At 41.9% G+C, this 24,415-nt stretch overlaps 1 protein-coding gene across 1 annotated transcript in view; it reads right to left on the bottom strand.

Annotated features, from left to right (window-relative positions):
- The window catches only part of RAB15 (RAB15, member RAS oncogene family), a 47,275-nt gene that overhangs the window by 7,525 nt on the left and 15,335 nt on the right, over positions 1-24,415 (bottom strand). The window contains exons 3-6 of the mRNA XM_075282846.1: positions 22,505-22,565; positions 13,983-14,060; positions 12,565-12,654; positions 1,427-1,492 (exon numbers count right to left, since the gene is read on the bottom strand). Of these exons, the coding sequence (XP_075138947.1) occupies positions 1,427-1,492; positions 12,565-12,654; positions 13,983-14,060; positions 22,505-22,565 (295 nt within the window). The remainder of the gene's footprint in view (positions 1-1,426; positions 1,493-12,564; positions 12,655-13,982; positions 14,061-22,504; positions 22,566-24,415) is intronic.

Below are 24,415 nucleotides of genomic sequence, written 5' to 3'. Positions count from 1 at the left end.
CTGGTGCTGGAGTGAAACTTCTACGCATGCGCAAGTCGGCTCTGCCGTCGGGCCTTGTGCAGAGCCGACTGCGCATGCCCGTCTGGTGTAAGCAGCCATTTTCTTGTGGCTGCTTATACAGTAAGCAGGGTAAGCCTCCCTGCTCTCACCTCCCCCTGTGTACACACACCACTCACTGAACTTCTGGTGCCCATGCTGGTTAATTAGCATATTAATAAAAGTGGGCTAATTCAAAAACTTCTGAGAGAATTAACAAACAAAAGGTAGGTGTGGAATAGCCTTTCTAAAGGCTATGCAAATATATGCTTAGTTAAAAATGATAGAATGATTCCCAATGATAGAATCCCTTTAACTTCCAGCAGCCGAATTAGTTGATCTGTGCGGGGTCCAGATTTTAGACCCCAGATATCTGATACTGATGACTTATCCTATGAATAGCTCTTCAATATGAAAATACATTTAGGGCCAGAAAACCCCCTAAGGGTGAATTCACACTGAGTAAACGCTAGCTTATTCTGAACGTAAAACACGTTCAGAATAAGCGGCGTCTAAAGCAGCTCCATTCATTTCTATGGGAGCGGGGATACGAGCGCTCCCCATAGAAATGAATGGGCTGCTTCTTTCACTCCGTGCAGTCCCATTGAAGTGAATGGGGAGTGCCGGCGTATACGGCAAGCTCTGCTCTTGCCGGAGCGTACACGCCGGCACTCCCCATTCACTTCAATGGGACTGCACGGAGTGAAAGAAGCAGCCCATTCATTTCTATGGGGAGCGCTCGTATCCCCGCTCCCATAGAAATGAATGGAGCTGCTTTAGACGCCGCTTATTCTGAACGTGTTTTACGTTCAGAATAAGCTAGCGTTTACTCAGTGTGAATGCACCCTATGGGTAGGGCCCCACGTGGCATAAATGTCCCGATTTGCGGCAATCTCATGCCCACTTTGTGGTGGAAACTGTGCTGCAGACACACTGCGATTTCCAAAATCAGTGTGATTATGGAAATTATAGCACGTCAATTTTACCTACAGAAACGCTGGCAGTTTCCAGATAGGTAGAAAGTCTGCAAAGGAAATCTCTGTGAACTTTCTGTCTAAAGCGCTGTGAGAAAAACCGCGATGTGTTGCTGCTGTGGTTTTTCCCACAACACATTTTTTGCTACAGGACGCCAACATAGTGTCTTAGTCTAAAGCGAAGGCCTCATGTTGCGGAAAAGCAGCAGAAAAAAAAGCTGCGGAAAAGCTGTATTTTCAAAAATGTGTTTTTGGAAATCCCAGCATGTCAGCTTTGCTGGTACGTGCCTCAGTGCTAGAGATATTGGCGCCATTAGTTTCGGCACTGATATCCCTCCAGTGTCAGCCCTATCGGCCAGCCCTTGTGACAGTCCTCTTTAAATCTAATTATACACCACCCATTCCAGATTTCTTACCTCCTTTATATTATAGTTGGTGCAGGCACTTGTTTCATAGAAGTCCATGCCATATTCTTCTGCAAGCTACAAACAAAAAATAGCTTTGTTAGCTTTCCTTTGTAAATAGGAACGGAAACAGAACACAAGCAATCAAAACATAGATTTCCCAATATTTGGAGATGATACTAAACTGTAATTTTCTACTGTCCTCTGTGTTGTACAGAGTGATTTGGGGAAGCTGGAGGCTTGGGCAGAGAAGTGGCACATGAATTTTAATGTGGATAAATGTAGAGTTATTCACCTGATCTGTGGAAAAAAGCGATACAACTATGTATTATATAATAAAACAATGGGTAAGACTGGAGCTGAAAAAGACATGGGGATATTGGCCGACGGCAAGCAAGAAAAATATCAAAAAGAGATAGATTTTTTTACTTATAATCACAGAATTGTGAACCTAAGGGTAAGTTCACACGTAGTTTTTTGGTCAGGATTTTTAGGCTGTATCCGCCTCTAAATCCTGACCAAAAAGACAGCTCCCATTGAAATCAATGGGAGCCGCTCAGGATTTTTTTCTGGGAGCCGTTTCTTCTGGCTCGTGGAAAAAAGAAGCGAGGTGTTAATTCTTCAGACCGAGTCGCCTCGCGATTCGGCCTGAAGACACACCCTCCTCCGGACTGGGCCCATTCATTGGGCCTAATCCAGAGCGGAGTACGCGGCTGGATGCTGGTGCAGTCTACTGGCTTTCAGTCGCCTCAGGTTCCGGTCCAAAAAACATGTGTGAACTTACCCTAAAACCAACAAATCACCAATAGCAGCTAACTGTTCACAATATTCTGCTCAAGTACCATTAAAAATGAAAAAAACAAAAAAAAAACAAAACTGTCTTTCATCACAGTCGCAAGAAAATAGCTAATTTCCTAATTTTACGGATTGTCCAGGGATGTACGGATGGTTGCAGCCCTGTAATATGGACAGGGGTTGAATTTTTACATGTCAGATTATAAAGGAAATAAAATCCTAGCAGCTGTTTTCTACAAGTTTACATAGCCACTGTACGAGCTGTTACAAGGCCACCGGGCTGTGTACCCAGCTGGAGCGACATATTACATGCTGATAATTCTAATATTTACCCAAGAGTGGCAATGACAAGTTTTCATACAAATACATTCTCATATGGTGTAGTAATCGATTTCTATTATACTTCTATACAGAAACACCTTGTAAAATCAATTACATTTTAGATGTTCTTCTTAAGTTTCAGGGCAAAAATAGATTCCGATCCCCTTCCCCAAAGACGACAGAAGTAATACCAAGTCAGGCAATGCTTGAGCAGCGCTTATATAAGACAAGTGTAAATGTTTGCACAATAAACAATGATTAAATATTAACCGCAAAATGTAATGTAGGGGTGGGAAGTTCCTTATCTGTCAAGGATATTAGGATTATACATAGAAAAAAAGATAAGCTGATCATTTTCATTCTTCATAGGCTTTAATTGTGTTTGTGTCTTTATACAAATCTATTTAATACACAGAAGAACTTGATACTTTAGGTGGCCGTACGGCTTCAATAGCTGACAGTGGAACTTGTTCGGCCGACAGTATCTCCTTCTGATGCCCCGTATGTCTTTGTTCTGAATGGGGAGAGTGGAGTGAGGCCTTATTCAGATGAACATTTTGGTTTTTCACTGGCCAAACGTCTATGAGAAATGGTCAGACCATTTTTCGCCCTTATTCACGTGACATTAAATAACAGCCATATAATAACTGTTTTTTGACCGGCCAACATACGGGCATTTTTTTATTGAATGGTTTTTACATAACATATAGATAGATAGATAGATAGATAGATAGATAGATAGATAGATAGATAGATAGATAGTATATCATAAGTGAATTGAAAACAGACTAAGAGAGAGGCGGAATGGCCAAGTCTCATACAAGAAACAATTCAATAGACATTCGAACAAATAAAACAAAAAAGGAACGGGAAGACGGACATACAGAAACAAGAAGGGAGAAAGGGGCCACACGGTGGCTCAGTGGTTAGCACTGCAGCCTTGCAGCGCTGGAGTCCTGGTGTTCAAATCCCGCCATGGGCAAAAAACCATCTGCAAGGAGTTTGTATGTTCTCCCCGTGTTTGCATGGATTTCCATCCCATATTCCAACAAAAGACATACTGATAGGGAAAAATGTACATTGTGAGCTCTATGTGGGGCTCACAATCTACATTTAAAAAAAAAGAAACAAGAAGGGAGGAAAGGGATGGGAAGGGAAGAGGAGGAAAATCTAGGGTCAGAGGCCACGCAAAGTACAATGCATGTCCCAGGGGAACCTAATGGAATGGAAGGCCTCCAGGGTATTGTTGAGGCTAGCAGTCAGGAATTCGAGGCTCCTCACATCCTTGATGCGGGTCAAGAGCTCAATCAAACCCATGAAAGCCTATTGGTGTATTTATTTTCATATATTTTTTGTAGCCATCAAAATAGAGAACGATAGAGCGGGTCATACTTTTTTTGCTGGACATTGGAATAGACCCATTCATGCTCATTGTTATGGGGGTTGTTTTCACTGTTGTGTGCATAATGATACTTGGTAAACTGCCCATGTGTGCAGCAGGTCCTGAGTACGATGCACTGGCTCCTATGTATACAATCGAGAATAGTCCGGGTCCTGCCGCCCACACGGAGAGGAATCTGTTGTGTGCCAAGGCCTTAAGACATCTCTGGCAATGACTTGTCTCCCCCCTACCCCATACAACACATGAAATATATGACATAGTAGGATTTAATGGACAGTAAATCTGTATTGAAATCCACATGCATAAACACATGTGGGTTTGATATGCGGACATTATACTAAAGACATCTACACTGTAAATATAACAATTAGGCAACATTCACAAAAAATGAATATAAGTTCCTTTTGATTTTCCACCGCAATATTCGATTACGGTTTAACCGCGACGGATTGCAGGACACTAGTATTCCATTGCGACTTTCCACTGCTGATTAAAGGGGTAGTCCCATGTACATAACCATTTTTAAATGTATAGATAATTAAAAGTTCAAGATTTTTGCAAATATAAGTAATTAAAAATTTTGCATATCTTGTGGTCACAGTCTGTTGTCTTGGTTGGTTGCCAGTGGATACGACCATGAATGCAGTAATTTTTAAGATCAGAAAATCAGCCACTAAAGTCGATATGTATTTTTATTACATGAGGCTCCCCTTTATCGTATGAACCCTAGTATATTATATCAATGTTTTTAGTCTAATTTAGCGGTAACTGTAAACTATAAATCTATGGGCGGGTATTAAATACTATAAGTCATGCATAATAAGATACAAAAAACTGACACTACAAAATAATACATACTTATCTGTAGTACATACATTGTCTCCTTAGTTCATGGTCCACTGAAAATGTTGTTCAATGTTTGAACACTGCCTGTAAAATAAAATACAGGGTTAATATATATCTACGCGCACCGGACACTTCTTAGTGTTCAAAATATTGAGTGGATCCTAGCAAGTAGTAGTAGGTTTGAAATGGTTTTTGCTGTCGGCACGTGTGTGGAGACACAACTGCGTCCCCAGTCATTTGTAGTTAATAACAGATTTGCACTTAGGACAATGATAAATTTCGCACCCGGACGTTGTAACAATTTCTTCTTATATTTTTACTTTGTACAGTTACTAAGTTATTTGCGATGATGATGGGGAGAAGCTGCCTTTAGATATGAGGCTCGGTTCACATCTGCGTTTGGGGAGTCCGCTTGAGAATGGAAACCTATATGTATAAAAAAGCGGTTACCTGGGAAACCCGCAGACCCCATAGGCTATAATGGGGTCCCTGTGGTTTCCACTCAGTTTCCGCACAAAACATGCTGCAATCAGCACTTTTCTCTCCGCATGTTTCGTGCAGAAACCGAGCGGAAACCACACAGACCCCATTATAGTCTATGGGGTCCATGGGTTTCCTTAGGTAAACACTTTTTTATGTGTATAGGTTTCAGTTCGGGGGATCCTTAAGCAGACTCCCTGAATGGAGACACAAATGCAGATGTGAACCAGGCCTCATACTTTAACTATATATTCAATTTACCCTGAACGCATAGTTTAATGCTCCCCAATGCAAAGACAAAAACAAAATCGCAGGAGGTGCCATTCCAACTGGTACAAACCCCACTTGATCCCCGACAGCGCCGCACCTCTCATGAGGCAACCTGAAGCGACCGCTTCAGGCGGCGCTATGCTAGGGCCCCAGGGAGCGTCACCGAGCGGTGGATTGGGGAGGCTGCTGGAGCAGCGCTGCTCCAGCGGCCTCCCCTCACGCTCAGGCAGAGAGCAGGTCCTCTCCGTGCCTGCTCTCTGCCTGCTAACGCCGCTCCGCCATGCCCCCTTCACTCCGCCCCGCCCCCCTTCGCTCCACCCCGCCCCCCCACGACGCTCCGCCTCCTCCCCCTGCATGCAGGGTTTTTCTGTCCGCTTGAGAAGTCGGACATCTTCTCTTGCGGACAGGAAAGGACAGGCACGGAGTGCAAAAGAACGCACCCGATGCCCATTAAAGTGAATGACAGGTGTCACGGACACATCTAGGGTCCGCTCCTAGTGTCCGTGACAGATTTTGAGCGGACACTAGGAGCGGACACTACATGTCGGACACCGAGTAGTGTGAACGCCCCCTAAGTTCACACGGAGTTTTTTAGTCAGGATTTTGAGGTCGTATTCACCTCAAAATCCGGATCAAAAAGACGGCTTCCATTGAAATCATTGGGAGCCATTCAGGAGTTTTTTCCAGGAGCTGGCTTGTTCCGGCTCCCGGAAAAAGAAGTGAGATGCTCATTCTTCAGGCCGTTTCGCCTCGCGATTTGGCCTGAAGACATTCCCTCCTCCTGACTAGGCCCATTCATTGGGCCTAATCTGGAGTGGAGTGCACGGCTACTCGTATTTTGGATCGGAACCTGAGGCGGCCTCCGCCTTAGGTTCCAGTCCAAAAAACCCAGTGTGAACTTACCCTCAACCACTGTGATAAATCTGTAATGTTTTCAGACTGCTAGTCTAACCTCCCATTGCCTATTAGTAAATCGTCGCCACAGCCTAGCAATGGTCTCTGCAGTAACAGTTTTTCCTCCCATAGATCAATGTATTACTATAATGTACTTGTACAGAATTGTTTTATAACACACTAATAACACTGAACATGTGTTGTATTACTATATTGCTGTTAGTGAATGCATTGTAATACAGCCTTATCAGCTTATAGACAGAACACCTACAGTCCTCCAGACATCAGTATTAGAAGAATATACAATAACCACATAGTATATGCCTATAATAATTAAAGATAAGCGGCCAACAGCATCTGCTATTCAGTAAGCACAAGCCGTATCTTTTCTGCCAATACCTATAAGACAATCAAACAGAAATGATTCACTCCCACGTCATTTTATTATAGATGTAGATAAGACTCATCTTCACATCCTGAAGGCCTCATGTACACGGCAAAACATGGAGCCTGTACAATGTCACGCGAGATATCCATTAGACTAGAGACAAGCTTATGTCATATTATAGATCTAATAGACCATACACCCGACATCTATATTTATAAGTCTCCACCGGGCCGGTATGCATTGACATATACCTGGTTTTCAACTGTATAGGAACGTGCTGCATGTTACATCTTTCTAAAGAGTGGGTCAAAAAAATTAAAAAATAATAATATAAAAATACAGTACGCATCTATGCAGAAACATTGAGAAAGCCAGGTGTCTGCTTATCGGTGCAAATCTGTTATTAATATCTAGTTTACTCCTTCAATACGCCAAATACTGGATTCTGTAGCGTCTGGAGCAAACAATGCAGGCAATGATCACAAATCCATTTCAAAGCATTGAATCAGGCTTTATATAGCAATTTCATATTTTGAACACCAAGATGCATCTCAAGTAGATCTGTAGATATATATTGCTTTTCCCTATTTTATTTTACAGACTAATATCATTCCATATAATGGTACCATGGAACAAGAGTGCACTTCACATTTTATCTTTTTCAGCACGGAATGTAATGCAGAATGTAGGCAACGCTTACAATGTCGCACAAATTGACCTACAAATGAACGCTACAATTTATGGCATTTTTATTGCTTCTTTGTAACTTACCTTACATTAGCTTCATTTCCATTAAACACTCTTAGCATCAATCCTTACCTGCACAGGGGATGTTTTATGACTCCTATTCGCTGTCCTACTAACATTGCCAATGACAACAAAAGGGCAACATGGCACTCATCTGTAGGCTACTATATTATATTTTGTCAAGTCCTGTTCTTTTAAAGGGATTCTACCATTAAACTACTTTTTTTTCTAATTACTACGTCGGAATAGCCTTAAGAAAGGCTATTCGTCTCCTACCTTTAGACGTGGTCTCCGCCGCGCCGTTCCGTAGAAATACCGGTTTTAACCGCTATGCAAATGAGCTCTCCGCAGCAATGAGAGCGGGCCCCAGCGCTGAAAGGCCGATGAGCGCATCCCCATTGCAGTTCAATACAGGAGCCGGCCAGTAGCCATTTTGGGGTAGCCGCTCTTGCAGTTCAATACAGGAGCCGGCCAGTAGCCATTTTGGGGTAGCCGCTCTTGCAGTTCAATACAGGAGCCAGCCAGTGGCCATTTTTGGGTAGCCGCTCTTGCAGTTCAATACAGGAGCCGGCCGGCAGCCATTTTGGGGTAGGCGCTCTTGCAGTTCAATACAGGAGCCGGCCGGCAGCCATTTTTGGGTAGCCGCTCTTGCAGTTCAATACAGGAGCTGGCTGGCGGCCATTTTGGGGTGGCCTCTCTATGCTGCTGTATAGAACTACAAGAGCAAGAGAAGCCAGAAGAGACGGAGTTGCTGCAGAAGAATGAGGCGGCGCAGGAAAGAGCTCTGGGCAGCAATGGGGATGCGCTCATCGGTGTTTCAGCGCTGGGGCCCGCCCTCATTGCTGCGGAGAGCTCATTTGCATACCGGTTAAAACCGATATTTCTACGGAACGGCGCGGCGGAGACCACATCTAAAGGAAGGAGACGAATAGCCTTTCTTAAGGCTATTCCGACGTGTTCATTAGAAAAAAAGGTAGTTTAATGGTAGAATCCCATTAAGTGGATGTTGGAGGTGATGGACTACCTTTAGCTTTTAACTGCCACCATAGTGTTGTAGATGCCATAACATGAATACAAATCATACCTTTATTATGTTTCACAGCCCCACGGATGTCAAGAACATGAAGTTTTATTCAATATGCAAATTTGGTTTCTTGGGGCACTGGGAACATTACCTTCAATACCCAAGCACCACTATTTTAATTGAAAAACACCCCTGATGCGATAAGAAGACCAGACAATAAGAAGTATGTGGTTGTATGTGGTCTCCCATCACATTCTCGCTGCTCATTGTGGATTGTGACGTCCGGCCTACTCCTGGTAGTTATAAAACATGCCAAAGTTACTACACGTATCAGCCCTCGGGAGACAGGAGGCTGTTGCCACAGTAACAGTATCCACTAATACAAGGATTTCAAGGCCTTCACCACTAGACAGGTTAACCGTTTGGTTACTGGAACATATTTTATTACATACTGCTATTGTAAAGTGAAAGGATTTATAGAGAATGTGTCATGGTTACTGGTGTTTGTGTCAAAAAAGTGATGCATAGCCTTTATAAATAGCTCAGCTTGTACGCCATGTTAATATCTATTCACAAAAAAACTGGCATAAAGACATTGATTAAATCTTATTAACTTTCTGTCAAGTAACCCTTATATGGCTGATATTTACTGTCCTCCAGATGGTCAAGTCACATGACCATAAGAGAGGCAATGCATGAGCGGAGATAAGGTTTGCATAAACTGCAAAAACCAGAATCGGATATTGGAATCTGATGTAATATAGGAATCTGACAGATATCTGCCAGATCATCTCCTAATCTCAATACAAATAATATGTCTATTTGACTTGGCGGGGCTGGCATGTAAGGGTCCATTCACACAGAGTTTTTTGGTGTGTCAGAATCCACATGGAAAAACGCCTCCCCATAGAGTTCTATGGGTTCCACTATCTTTTTTTTTTCCCACTAGCGGATTTTTTACGGTAGCAGAAAAAAAGCTTCCTTCAGGCGGATTCCGCCTGCAAAAACCAACGCAGTCAATGGGAGATGGAAAATCTATGTGGAATTGGAAAAAACAGCGTGGAAAAACAGATAGCGTTTTTTTCAAGGTTCAGACACTGTGCTGGAGGAAAAAACATTTCCTAATTCCTGAAGCAGATTTTTTCTTTGCCAAAATACTTCTTGTGAATGGACCCTTAATGCACGAGTCAGTAACACTAATAAAGGGCATATACAGTCCTATGAAAAAGTTTGGGCACCCCTATTAATCTTAATCATTTTTAGTTCTAAATATTTTGGTATTTGCAACAGCCATTTCAGTTTGATATATCTAATAACTGATGGACACAGTAATATTTCAGGATTGAAATGAGGTTTATTGTACTAACAGAAAATGTGCAATATGCATTAAACCAAAATTTGACCGGTGCAAAAGTATGGGCACCTCAACAGAAAAGTGACATTAATATTTAGTAGATCCTCCTTTTGCAAAGATAACAGCCTCTAGTCGCTTCCTGTAGCTTTTAATCAGTTCCTGGTTCCTGGATAAAGGTATTTTGGACAAACAATTCAAGTTCAGTTAAGTTTGATGGTCGCCGAGCATGGACAGCCCGCTTCAAATCATCCCACAGATGTTCAATGATATTCAGGTCTGGGGACTGGGATGGTCATTCCAGAACATTGTAATTGTTCCTCTGCATGAATGCCTGAGTTGATTTGGAGCGGTGTTTTGGATCATTGTCTTGCTGAAATATCCATCCGCGGCGTAACTTCAACTTCGTCACTGATTGAACATTATTCTCAAGAATCTGCTGATACTGAGTGGAATCCATGCAACCCTCAACTTTAACAAGATTCCCGGTGCCGGCATTGGCTACACAGCCCCAAAGCATGATGGAACCTCCACCAAATTTTACAGTGGGTAGCAAGTGTTTTTCTTGGAATGCTGTTTCTTTTTGGACGCCATGCATAACGCCTTTTTTTATAACCAAACAACTCAATCTTTGTTTCCAAAATGAAGTTGGCTTCTCCAAATGTGCTTTTGCATACCTCAGGCAACTCTATTTGTGGCGTACGTGCAGAAACGGCTTCTTTCTCATCACTTCTCCATACAGCTTCTCCTTGTGCAAAGTGCGCTGTATTGCTGACTGATGCACAGTGACACCATCTGCAGCAAGATGATGCTGCAGCTCTTTGGAGGTGGTCTGTGGATTGTCCTTGACTGTTCTCACCATTCTTCTTCTCTGCCTTTCTGATATTTTTCTTGGCCTGCCACTTCTGGGCTTAACAAGAACTGTCCCTGTGGTCTTCCATTTCCTTACTATGTTCCTCACAGTGGAAACTGACAGGTTAAATCTCTGAGACAACGTTTTGTATCCTTCCTCTGAACAACTATGTTGAACAATCTTTGTTTTCAGATCATTTGAGAGCGGGCTATCCATGTTCGGCGACCATCAAACTTAACTGAACTTGAATTGTTTTGTAGAAAGAAATGGTCCAAAATACCTTCATCCAGGATCCAGGAACTGATTAAAAGCTACAGGAAGCGACTAGAGGCTGTTATCTTTGCAAAAGGAGGATCTACTAAATATTAATGTCACTTTTCTGTTGAGGTGCCCATATTTTTGCACCGGTCAAATTTTGGTTTAATGCATATTGCGCATTTTCTGTTAGTACAATAAACCTCATTTCAATCCTGAAATATTACTGTGTCCATCAGTTATTAGATATATCAAACTGAAATGGCTGTTGCAAACACCAAAATATTTAGAACTAAAAATGATTAAGATTAATAGGGGTGCCCAAACTTTTTCATAGGACTGTACTTCAGAGTTAGGGTAAGTTCACACGGGGCTTTTTGGACCGAAACCTGAGGCGGCCTCCAGTTTCCGTCCAAAACATGGGTAGCCGCGACTGAATACCTGTGCACTGCACCAGCATCCAGTTGCGCACTTCGCTCCGGACTAGGCCCAATGAATGAGCCTAGTCGGGAGGAGGGAGTGTCTTCAGGCCAAATCACGAGGCAAAACGGCCTGAAGAATGAGCATCTCGCTTCTTCTTCCAGGAGTTGGAACAAACCGGATCCCGGAAAAAACACCTGACTGGCTCCCATTGATTTCAATGGGAGCCGTCTTTTTGGTCAGGATTTTGAGGCGAATACGGCCTCAAAATCCTGACCAAAAAAACCCAATGTGAACTTACCCTTACCATATTCCATGGCTCTCTACTACGAGCAAAGAAGAACAGGAATAGTTTGATCATAGACTCCTATGTTTTAAGAGATCATACAGTGTTGTGCAAAAGTTTTAGACAGAGATGAGAAAAATTCTACAAAGTAAGAATTTTTGCAGAGATAGAAGTGTTAATAAATAAATAAAGAAAAAGAGAAATCTAATTCCCATCAATATTTGGTGTGGCAGCCCTTTGGCCTGAGGAGACCTGGAGGTGATGATACGGCCCCAATAGAACCCAGATCTCATCATCATCCAGTCCGTCTGGGATTACATGAAGCCAGAAGGATTGGAGTAAGCCTACATCCACATCTGTGCTTAGTTCTCCAAGAAGTCTGGAACAACCTCCCAGCCGAGTTCCTTCAAAAACTGTCTGCAGGTCTATCTAGAAGAATTGAAAGCAAAGGGCGGTCACACCAAATATTAATATGATCTAGATTTGTCTCTTGTTCATTAACTTAATTTTGTTAATTGTCTAAAGTATTACCCCTTCTATTTCAGAAAGCATTAATACTTTGCAGTAGAGTGAAGAGTTCTTGTTTCTCAGGGTCAGGACATATATATTGGGGGTCGGCGCAGTCCATGTCCTTCTCCAAAACTGTGACCTTATACTATTTCATTTTGAGGTTATTTCCAGGAGCTGGTATTGTACATGGCAATGTGAGGGATGGAATTCTCCATTATATTATTAAATCATTAGTCATTTCACTAGAACAATCCTTTTTTGCATTTCAATGGCTGACACATTTCAGATCTATTTTAAGCAGAGCGTACCTTCATCCCTTGGTGCTTCCCAACCTGCCTTTTTTGTTCTTCATCGGCTTTGTTTCCGATCAGTATCTTCTGGACGCCATCAGGTGCATACTAAAAGAAACCGCCATTTTATTAGCTTCGACCTTAGCCGAATACATGTACACTTATACAATATATGTATTCAGTGCAGAAAACTCAACGTGTGGGGATATTTTATATGGCCCATTCTAATGCTGACCTCAAAATACTAGAAAGGTAATGAGATCTTAGTGTGTAACTGGGCTTGTTCAGCCACAGGAACCAGACACTGAATTGGTGCCAAGTCCTAAGAAATATCATTCATATCTTATTAAACACAGCGCTATCTGTTAAAGCTGATAGCCACCTATCCAGACAAGCCTTTTCATTGAATTTATAATACGACCTGCCATATAATGTATGATATCTATGTGTAGGAGGTGCAAGCTTATCTTCAATGACAACCTGCTGTTCTGCAATGGCTATCTGATGTTCATCCACCTCCACATGGCAATGCATTACCATCTGCTGAGGAAGATTGCTAAAACTCAGCTCCTCTAGAAATACCGTCACATTACAAATGATATATTGGGGCGCATTCATTAACAATAAGACGTCAGTACATTGTCTTGTTAATGAATTGTCGGTACCTTGCACATCCGCAGCTAGAGAACGTCTCGGCAAAGTACATAAGTATAGCTTCATATAAAACAAATTGTTCTAATTATCTACTTTGCTTGTCTTAGTCATGGCCTCTTCCTTTACAGCTTAGCAATATACTGCCTTCCTTTAGCTGCACTACTGACCTAGCCCGGGTAGGGTTTAAAGTTCTATTTTTTCCCCTAAAACTACCATAAACTGTATTCTGTAATGGGATAAATTAACGTAAATGCACAGATTATGGATTTCAGCCGTGTCGGTAGAATACAGCAAGCGACATTAACAGGGATCGCAAAAGGAATCTCGGAGGCTGAAGTTTGTCTTATTTGCAGGCATTGTGTTATTGAGCAGAGTCGAACAGATTCATATATACAGTAATGTTGTAGGAAACGACTGTATAACATGTATATTATTTAAGTTCTTGCTTTCTATGCCTAGGAGTTCAGTGGGTGGTCCCAATCTGTGATTGACAGCCTTCCCTGTATGACCATCCATATAGAGATAGGAGTTCAAAGGGCTTATTGATGGACAGCTATGGAAGGTTGCCGATCACAGATTAGAACCACCCACTGGACTCCTAAACTTGGATCGAAATGAATAAAATACAAGTCAGATGCATCTTTTCTTACAAAACTATATATTTTCCTAGTTCTTCCTGCTCTATCGCTTGCTGCCTGTGTAAGAACATAGAACATAAGAATGGTAGAACATAGTGACAGGTTCCCTTTATTCAGACTAATTTAGCAATGAAATAGACGTACCTCATCTACATCACTGGCCCACTTCATTATATGCTGGTAGGAACGCTCGCTTGTTATGTCATATACTAGAAATATACCCTAAAGAGATAGAAAAGATATCGTTATGCAAAAAGTTATAAACTATGTTTCAACAAAATACAAACTCAGAACACCAAGTCTCCTTTAAGTCAAATAAATAGTGGCCAAGAAACAAAGATCTGCTGTCCTGCAGAAATGTAGCCAAAATGGACAGAAGAGTTGTGATCCTGTTACCTATAGCGCAGAATCGCTGGAGCAAGTCACTGACCTGTCTATTGTGGTTGTACTAGCCAAAACCAAGAGTGGCTTCAAAAGGAATAGGAAATAGAAGGGGAGCTTTTATATTGTTCCCTTCTGTTAAATCCATTCCTGGGTTTGGTTATACAGAAAAATCAACAACAAAAAAGAATACGCAGCTATTGCTCAATGTATGACCTTACCCTTACATGCCTTGTCCCACAATATTCACACAACCAGTACCCTCTGTGGATGGGAACCTCGTCCTTCTAGAGGAGTTATTCTGGCTTGGCTATTATCCTCAGATTATGCCCTTAGGATTCTTTGAAAACCAGGTATTTATCTATAGGGAGCTAACTCCCAATAGGTGGCGCAATGAGCAAGTTCTTCTTTTTCACCAATGAGGTCTTTGCATTTTCCTTACCCAGAATTCCTTGGATTGTAATAAGTCTCCCCTTAATGAGAGACATTGTCCTTTCTGACTCAAGTGTTCTAGACAATATTTTATGACTTGTACAGGGGCATAACTACTGGGGTAGCAGCAGTAGCCACTGCCACAGGACCAGGGGCATTAGGGGGTTCCAACGGGCGGGCCCCTGATTTTTTTATTTTTTAAATAGACCATTACCAGCTGGAGTAACCCCAGCAGGTAATGGGTCCTATCTACTTACCGTTCCCCACTATTGCTCATGGCCGCCTGCTCTTCTCCTTCTGTAGATGCTGCTGTAAGCAGGACCGGGGGGTTGGGGGGCCCCATGTCAAATGTTTGCCTTGGGGCCCTGCCATTCTTAGTTACACGAAAAAAAGAGGAGTATGGCTTCACATATTTTAGTGACACATGGGCTTGTCTAAATTGTAACACCAGGGGCCAATGCACCAAAATGGTTGCACTTTATTTTCTGGCGTACACTAAGCCAAATATTAGGAGGCTTACAGTCTAATACTATGATGGATTCATCACCCAGCATCAGACACCGTGATAAATCTGGCGTAGATAAGGCTGTCTAGTCTAACTTTGCACTGTCTAGCGTTTAGACCTTATTAGTAAATCAGTCCAATTGTGTTTTATTGGCCATAACAAATGGTAATGTTTATGGACGGCATGTCCCACTCGATTACTGGTGACAAATGAAGCATAGGGACAGCCATGGTCAAATTAATCATTGCAAAGGATACCAATTGTAATTGTGGAGACAGGACCCATGAATAAGCAATTTCAGAATACCAAGCAAGTGAATAAAATGAGATTTATACTTCAATGTGCAGCACACACCAATAACTAAATCCTCATGATTTATGGCTTACAGATTCCTTTTTGAGTATAGCTCTAAACTAAAAACTTTTATGTTAACAGTCTGCAAATGTGCAATATAAAAAGGAGTCAAAGTCAGTATAAAGTGCCAGTTAGTTTCATAGACACAATAAGACCATGTACAGCCAAAACCATTAAAAGTTGAAGTGCAGATTTTTATTACTATTATTAATAATAATACATTAAGTTATTATTACAAGTAAAGATCAGTGGGGATCTGACACCAGGGACCCTCACTGATCAGCTGTTTAGAGACTGTAGCGTTTTAGAGAGTACCGCATCATTTTGACCAAATACCAAGCACAGCGTCATACATTGTGTGGAGGTTGTGTTTGGTATTGCAGCTCAGCCTCATTCACTTGAATGGGGCTGAGCTACAAATAGGTCATGTGACAAATGAAATTGAATAGATGATCTGTGTGGGTCCGGGATGTATGGTCAGATATTTATTTCCTATCCTAAGGTCCTTTTTTGGTATTGTCAACATAGTGGACATTTGATCAGCGTCACAGTTACAATGAATGGTATAGGCTTGTAGTGTATGGCTAATGGATGAAACAGGGCTTTTTCACGGCATGATAAAATAATGATGTGTAGCCTTGTTTCAATGTGTTACAGCTGATTTCCTAATACATTCTCAGATCATTCAAGTCTACCCCTTTCAGCATACACAGGTACGTCAAGCAGTTTGGTTCGCACCGACTGTCTCGGCCTATTATTCCTGCATCATTTGTGTCCTGTAAGTACATTCACTTATCCTTAATAAGGGAAGAACATGCCTGTTTGTATTACGGTATTGTACATTACATTTACATCATTTTCAGCTGTGTAAGTCATCACTTAAATTTGGTTATTTTGTATGTTAGGTGATGGAATGTTCTCATTCTAAATAGGGTTGAGTGATCGGGATCGGAAAAGATCTCGAAAAAATTTTTGGTGGGATTGAGGTCTCACGTTAGTTCCCACAATGCTTGGCTACTGGCCAATCATTGTCGGAAAAGCAAACAATGCTTTTCCAACAATGATTGGCCAGTAGCCATGCATTGTGGGAACGAACGTGAGACCTCGATCCCGCCAAAAAAGATAGGGATCGGAATCCGATCTTTTCCGACCCCAATCGCTCAACCCTTATTCTAATTACACATACTGGTAAAATTGGAACAAGTAATATAACAACTGAATGATAAACCGAAAAATTTGATTCTTGATCTGTTTCTTGATCGTAAAATTTCCTTAAAAGACATTAAAAGAATTAAAAATCCAATCTATTTAGAGAAGTTTAGATAGCTGCTTCTTAAATGTCCATCCACAGAATAGATGATAACTTTTTGACCAGGGGTCCCACCAATAGGGCGCCCATCACATATAGGTTTTTGTAACACCATAAAATTCACCCAAGAAGTGCATATACTTGACAGCAAGGCAGGAGAAAGTGGGGGCTCTGAGCCCCCATTATACCGATTGGGGGTGTTCCACTGGGATTATCCCACAAAACAAATACATATTTTTAACCAACTGTGTGCATAGACAATAAATATGTTTCATGGGAACCCCCCACCACCATTTAAAAAGGAGAGGTATTAAATGGGTACTTAGCAATGAGGTGGAACCATATGTTGCACAAAAAAAGGAAAAGTGCAGCCTTTTGTTATTTTCCTCTATTCAGACCACTTTTCAGAAAGTGTACGGGGATTAGCAAGATGGCTGGGCCAGTCTCTCAGATTAACAGTACTATTATAGCACAAATCTAAGCCACCTGATAGCTAGGGTAGAGTGGACTTTCTGGCCACAGGATGTGCCACATTTATTAATAGGAGTGCCCCTTGTAAAAGTTTGGCTCATTTTATGCCAACGACTTGACTAAGACTGATTAAGTCTAAAGTACCTCTGTGGGGTCTATATAAGAAGGGACTATATTGTGGGGCTTATAAAGGAGGCATTTACTGTATGTAGACTTGTGACATGGGCACTTACTGTAAGAGGGCCTGTAATGGGGACAGTATACTGTATAGAGGGGCAATGTATCATGTGGGGAATGGTAAACGGGACATTATACAATGTGGGGGCCCCCCAGTCATAAGCTAGCTATGGGACCCAGTCATGTCGAGTTACAACCTTGCTTTCTTCTGTAGTGCCACGATATTCTGCAGGTTTACAGACGTTATGATCACTCACTGTCCCTAGTAGAGCCCATAAGGTCACTGGAGTGGGGGAGCAAATCCTCGCAAACATGGGGAGAACATACAAACTCTGTGCAGATATTATACTTGGTTGGATTCAAACTAAGGACCCCAATGCTGAAACGCAACAGTGCTAACCACTGCGCCATGTCGTATACTGTTATGTCTTAGCAGAAGGAAATTTGGTGTCATAGCACTCATTATGTGTCCTACTAGCAGTATGGTATCCTGCGTAACGTATGTCCCAGGACACCATATTGCTGATACCCTGAATGCCTCCATGCCCAACTGTAACTCCTTTTGTATACAGGCATTTAGCCTGGAATATATTTGTATTAGCTGCTCTACATTGTCTGTTGTGAAATGACCGAGTATGTCAGAACAATTGTATAAACATATACTAGGGCATCTCAATAAATTAGAATATCATCAAGAATCTCTGGACTGTTGCTCTGTGGTCAAAGGTGGTTTCAGATGAAAATAAATTTTGCATTTCATTTGGAAGGTCCCAGAGTCTGGAGGAAGAGAGGAGAAGCCGCACACAATCCAAGCTTCTTGAGGTCTAGTGTGAAGTTTCCACAATCAGTGATGGTTTGGGGAGCCATGTCATCTGCTGGTGTAGGTCCACTGGGTTTTATCAAGACCAAAGTCAGTGCAGCCGTCCACCAGGAAATTCTAGAGCACTTCATACTTCCCTCTGCCCACAAGCTTTTTGGAGATGGAAATTTCATTTTCCAACAGGACTCGGCCCCTGTCCACACTGCCAAAGGTACCAATACCTGGTTTAATAATCACAGTATCGCTGTGCTTGATGGGCCAACAAATTCGCCTGAACTTAACCCCATAGAGAATCTAAGGGGTATTGTCAAGAGGAAGATGAGAGACCCCAGACCCAACAATGCAGACGAGCTGAAGGCTGCTATCCTACAACCTGGGCTTCTATAACACCTCTGCAGTGCCACAGGCTGATCCCTCCATGTCACATTGCCACATTGCTGCCGTCATTCATGCAGAAGGAGCCCTGACCAAGTATTGTGGGCATTTACTGCACAGACTTTTCATTTAACCAACATTTCTGTGTTAAATAATCTTTTTACAGTTGGTCTTATATAATATTCTAATTTTTTAGATAATGATTTTTGGGTTTTCCTTGTATTCTGCCACAGATGCATGTTAGAGAAATCTCTGAAGATGTGAGATTGTAATTCCTGTATGTAAGCTAATGGCAGATAGCAGAACGCGCTGACATTTCATTCCCTGCGTTCCCAGGTTGCATGTGGAGAGATGCAATGGAGTTGCTTCAGGTAGTTTATTTGTCTTTACCTTGAGAGATGATATGCCATACGGTCAAAACACAATTCCTTTCTGAGCTATACAAGATGGTTGCTCAGTGGTACAGACTGAATAACACATATCCAGGAAGAAGATGCAACAAGAAGGGAGGAGTAACAGAAACAGAGAATTATGGGAGAAAACTACTTAAAGAGCCCTGCACACAATATCAATGTCTATGCACCAGCATTGCACAAGATATGAAACACACTGTATGAAAGTCAAACAATCAAGCATGAATGATACAATATGAACAAGAATCATTACTTCAGCAATACCCCTGCTGTAACAGCATACCTTGGCTGTAAGCCATAATCATCAACATTAACAGAAAGAAACACTTGGAAAAGTTCTCTCTGATTGTAGTGACTCAATAATATATGGGGGTTCACTTTTTCAATTGAATTATGGTACGAGGAAAATAAAAACCTTTTAATGATATTCTAATTTATTGAGATGCACTAGTATAGTATCAGCATTCACAACATCATAAATATTCAATGGTGGAAACTGAGCTATTGTACTGCTTATTAGTTTCCACAGTAATAAAATACACTCGAGTATCCAGGGCTGTGTATGTATAAATTTTATACAGCCCTAACAGTATTGCTCAAGGTTCAAAATTCACAGTGTAACGTATTTATAAGGAACATAACACCAAGGTATAAGATCTTACTAGTCATGACAAGGCACACTGAGAAGACTTATTAAATTACAGTTTGATTTATTGGCATACAGTGGTGAAACACTGGAGATAATCTGCTGAAACGATAGTTCTGCTTTATTATATTATTACATAGGCCTTAACACGATCAACTGTGCGCTAATAAAATAGCTTAGCATACTATCCCTAAAGGAGTGATGAGCTACTGGTGGAAATGACTAAGAGGTCTGTTGTGCAGAGACATTAGAGAGAAGCCAATATGCTTTTGACTGTCACCAGGAGAGATTTCGGAAACCTGATGACAGTCAAGCAAAAGTAATTCAGAAAATAGAACTAAATTATACTGGAAGAACACAATGTACTGGTATATAAAGGATGCACCATGCACTTTCCAGACTAATATTTGGAATGAGCAGTGTTGTTCAACAGTGCAGAATAATGTAAAATTCAGCGGATCATATGGCAGCTAGCAAGCAAAAATTTTACAAGCACATGGTAGCTCAATGTGTGAGTGTGGTTGTTATGCTGTTACACATTTATGTGACATCTGGACCTTGTGTTCTCTTATGCCTCCATTTTCATGCCAAGTTTACACATGGTGTTTTTATATCTGGCTTACAATGCAAAAAAAAACGATGGGCTACTGTGGCTGCTAAGGTGGGGGGAGGGGGAGCCTTGCTGTGACCCAGGTGAAAATGGGATAAATGAAGAGGAGTCCTGCTCTGACTCCTAAGGAAAGGGAGCACTGCTCAGGGGGGTGAATACTGCGGTATATGCACTATAGGGACGACTCAGTTTGGAGGGGTACTGCTTCTGTAAGAACAGTGACCACTGGAAGGAAAGTAAGAGAGTGAACATTACAATGTACAGGGGTTTAGTCAAGAAGTCAGTTCTATTTGCTCTGAAAAGTAAGGAATATATATGGTAGAATTAAATGTAGAACCTTGCAATTAACCATATATAGAGATAGATTTGCCCTGTATATCAGATCCCTCCAGGCACCCTTTGGCAAAACCCTAGCGAGGCCAATTATATATCCAGCACTGGTACACATCTCCGCTAGAGTTCACATTATTAAGAATATTGTTCCAAACACATGTGCCTGTGGCAGTTTTCAGCTGCAGCTACATGAAGCTATATGGTACCCTTCAGTTTAGTTTATTTCCATAATTCAATAAAATAATTCATACATGTGTCTTTCTCTACCCACAACCATGAGTACAGTAGCCTAACTAGGAATGGCGGGGCCCCGTGGCGAACTTTTCACATGGTTCCCCCCTGACCGATGCCGAAGACCTCGACCAACCTCCTCCTATGCATTCCTGCGTGCTCTATTATCCCCCATAGTGGTCCCTGCACACAGTATTATACCTCATATTGGCCCCTGCACACAGTATTATGTCCCTTAGTGGCCCCTGCACACAGTATTATGCCCCATAGTGGCCCACCCACATAGTATTATCCCCCATAGTGGCCCCTGCACACAGTATTGTACCCCATAGTGGCCCCTGCACACAGTATTATGTCCCTTAGTGGCCCCTGAACACAGTATTATGCCCAATAGTGGCCCCTGCACACAGTATTATGTCCCTTAGTGGCCCCTGCACACAGTATTATCCCCCATGGTGGCCCCTGCACACAGTATTATCCCCCATAGTGGCCCCTGCACACAGTATTATGCCCCATAGTGGCCCACCCACACAGTATTATCTCCCATAGTGGCCCCTGCACACAGTATTGTACCCCATGGTGGCCCCTGCACACACTATTATGCCCCATAGTGGCCCCTCCACACAGTATTATCCCCCATAGTGGCCCCTGCACACAGTATTATGCCCCATAGTGGCCCACCCACACAGTATTATTTCCCATAGTGGCCCCTGCACACAGTATTGTACCCCATAGTGGCCCCTGCACACAGTATTATGTCCCACTGTGGACACCCATAAACAATTATTATACTCTGGGGCCGTTGTGGCTCTGCAAATCGCAGCATGTCAATTATATCTACGGAAACGCCGGCAGCTTTCCCGTAGATATAATGTTAATAGAAAGTCCGCAGAGGAAAACTCTGTGAACTTTCTCTTAAAAGCGCTGCAGAAAGAACCGCAATGCGATCACGCAGCAGTTCTTCCCGCATCACTTTATCACTTCGTTTACGGCTCGTGGGGCCTTAGCCTTAAAGTGTTCATGCATATTAGAAAAAGGTCACTACTAGAGATGAGCGAGTACTATTCGAAACTCCCCGTTTCGAATAGCACGCAGCCACAGGAATGAATGGACACAGCTGGCACTCAGGAGGTTAAGTCTGCGTGCCGGCCGCTTCCATTCATTCCTATGGATGCGTGCTATTCGATACGGCCGTTTTGAATAGTACTCACTCATCTCTAGTCACTACCTAAGTACAAGAACAAGTAACAATGGTTGTGTATAGCTGCCATCAGATTTCCCAGTGAACTGCTCTTGGATTGAAAACTCTAATTCATCCATTTTTTTTTGCCATACCAGCTGGATAAATGGTTCTCTCCATGGAGCATAAATATGGCGGAATTAGCCAGATCTGATGTCCATGGTATCTGAAGTCTAAAGATAATCAAGTGGTAATAAAATGGACATAGTAGCCATGTTTAAGCCAAATCCATCCATAATACGCCAAAATGTAAAAATGTCCATTAACTGCTAGGCAATCCATCCTTATCAGTGGAGAGGCCAAGCAGTAGTAACATAACAAATACCTTGAAAAAGTCTCAAGAACATCAGATGTGCCGGAAGCCATTACCTGTGCTCTTCTGTAGTACTGTTTCGTTATAGTCTGGTATCTCTCTTGACCGGCAGTGTCCCTATGAAAACAAAATGTTCCTTGGTCAATAGATCGAATATCACAAGTATCAAATCATTTCTACTGAAGCGTTTGGCATGGTCATAATTATGTCCGTTCTGCTAAGTCCTGCCAAGACGCTTGATCACATTCTGATGATTCAGACACTTTGACACAAAGCCATGGGGCTTTATTTGCAGGACGTCTTGGCTCATTGTATGGATAAGCATGAAGATTGATTTTCTTTTTCCAGCCCAATTCTCTGTCTAGACAAACACTTCAGCACAAATAAGAATTTGCTTTCCTTTATTTCTATTTACCACACAGCGGGTACACATCAGGCTTCCTAGAAACTGGTTTTTGTTCCATCAGCAAACTCATTAATAATCATAGGGCAGCAATGGCCTCTGAAAGTACAGCTGACCAAGCAGCAGGCTAACAGGTGTCCAAATAGAAGTTACTTCAGAGCTCCGGAAATCGAGGCCCAGGAGATAAAGCATAGATCCACGCTTAAAGAGTCCACCGCTAATAGTTAAAGTAAGCTATAAAAAGGGGATTCAAGTGGACTGTCAGCTACTATGTAAAGACAGTGTATTAGTTACTGTTTCAATGCTAGAGTTCTAAGCTGCATTTACGATTCAGTAGGCTTCAGAGCTGAAATCATCCACAATTCCTCATGGACTCACTTGCTGTGGTTATCTAAAAATTTATACTGGACTAGGCAATAATTTGATTTTGGAGTCACTTGAGCAATAGTCTCTTTCACCAGGCTGCCAGTAATACCAGTATTCACCATGTGGATATTAAATAGGAGGGTTTTACTTTATTCATTTTTTTTCATTAGGTCTCTACAGGGATTTGAACCCTAGAAACAAAGCATGGCTTTTGCTACTGACTGAGCCGCAAGCTCTATTAGTTTTAGTATGAGTTTATTTTCTTATACCAAGTTGCATTAGTATTGTACGGTCTCTACATATTGTATTGGTATAGAAAGATATCGCTATATGGCAGTACATTGTATGTTTAATAATATATTTTCTAACCATACAGTTTACTGGTGTATAGATATACTGTATATACTCGAGTATAAGCCGACCCCCTAAATTTTACCACATAAAACTGGGAAAACTTATTGACTTGAGTATAAGCCTAGGGGGGAAATGCAGCAGCTACTGAAAAATTTCAAAAATTAAAATGGCCGGAGTTTTTGGGTGCAGTAGATGCTGAGAAAGGCAATAGTTGTTTTGGGTAGGGTGTTTTGGCTGTCTGTCTGCCCCTTCCCTGAGCTTGAGGACTTGTTTTTTTTTCCCCCACTTGGAATTCAGCCTGGCTGAATATAGCGTATCTGCACTGCTCCTATTAACCCCTTCCCGACGGAATATGAGCAGTGCAGATACCCTATACTTAGCCTGGATGTAGTCAGGCTGAATTCCAAGTGGGGGGGGGGGGGGGGGGGACTCAGTGTCGGGGAAGGGGCAGTTAGACAACTTTTTTTCCCCCGCTATGACATTTACCGTACAGGAAAAATATATTTATAGGTATGTAGAGCGGGCGTTTTTGGACACAGGGATAACTAACGAGTATGTGTTTCACAGTATTAGTTTTATATGTGTTCTAGGGAAAGGGGGAGGATTTGAATTTTTAATACTTTTTATTTACTAATACTAATACTTTATTTTTATTTGTTTTTACTTTAAAAAAAAAAGTTTTTTGCATTTTTTAGACCCCCCCTAGGGGTCTTGAACCCAACGGGGTCTGATCACTAATGCAATGCATTGCAATGCTAATGCATTGCAATACATTGCAAAAATTGTCATTTCTTTTGCAGGCTGCATAGAGCATGAGACTGCATGAGGCTGCATGAGGGGTATC

The sequence above is a fragment of the Leptodactylus fuscus genome, chromosome 7, assembly GCF_031893055.1.
Source record: "Leptodactylus fuscus isolate aLepFus1 chromosome 7, aLepFus1.hap2, whole genome shotgun sequence".
Taxonomy (NCBI): domain Eukaryota; kingdom Metazoa; phylum Chordata; class Amphibia; order Anura; family Leptodactylidae; genus Leptodactylus; species Leptodactylus fuscus.
The sequence above is the reverse complement of the archived record's forward strand: the minus strand, read 5'-3'. Positions and strand labels throughout refer to the sequence as shown.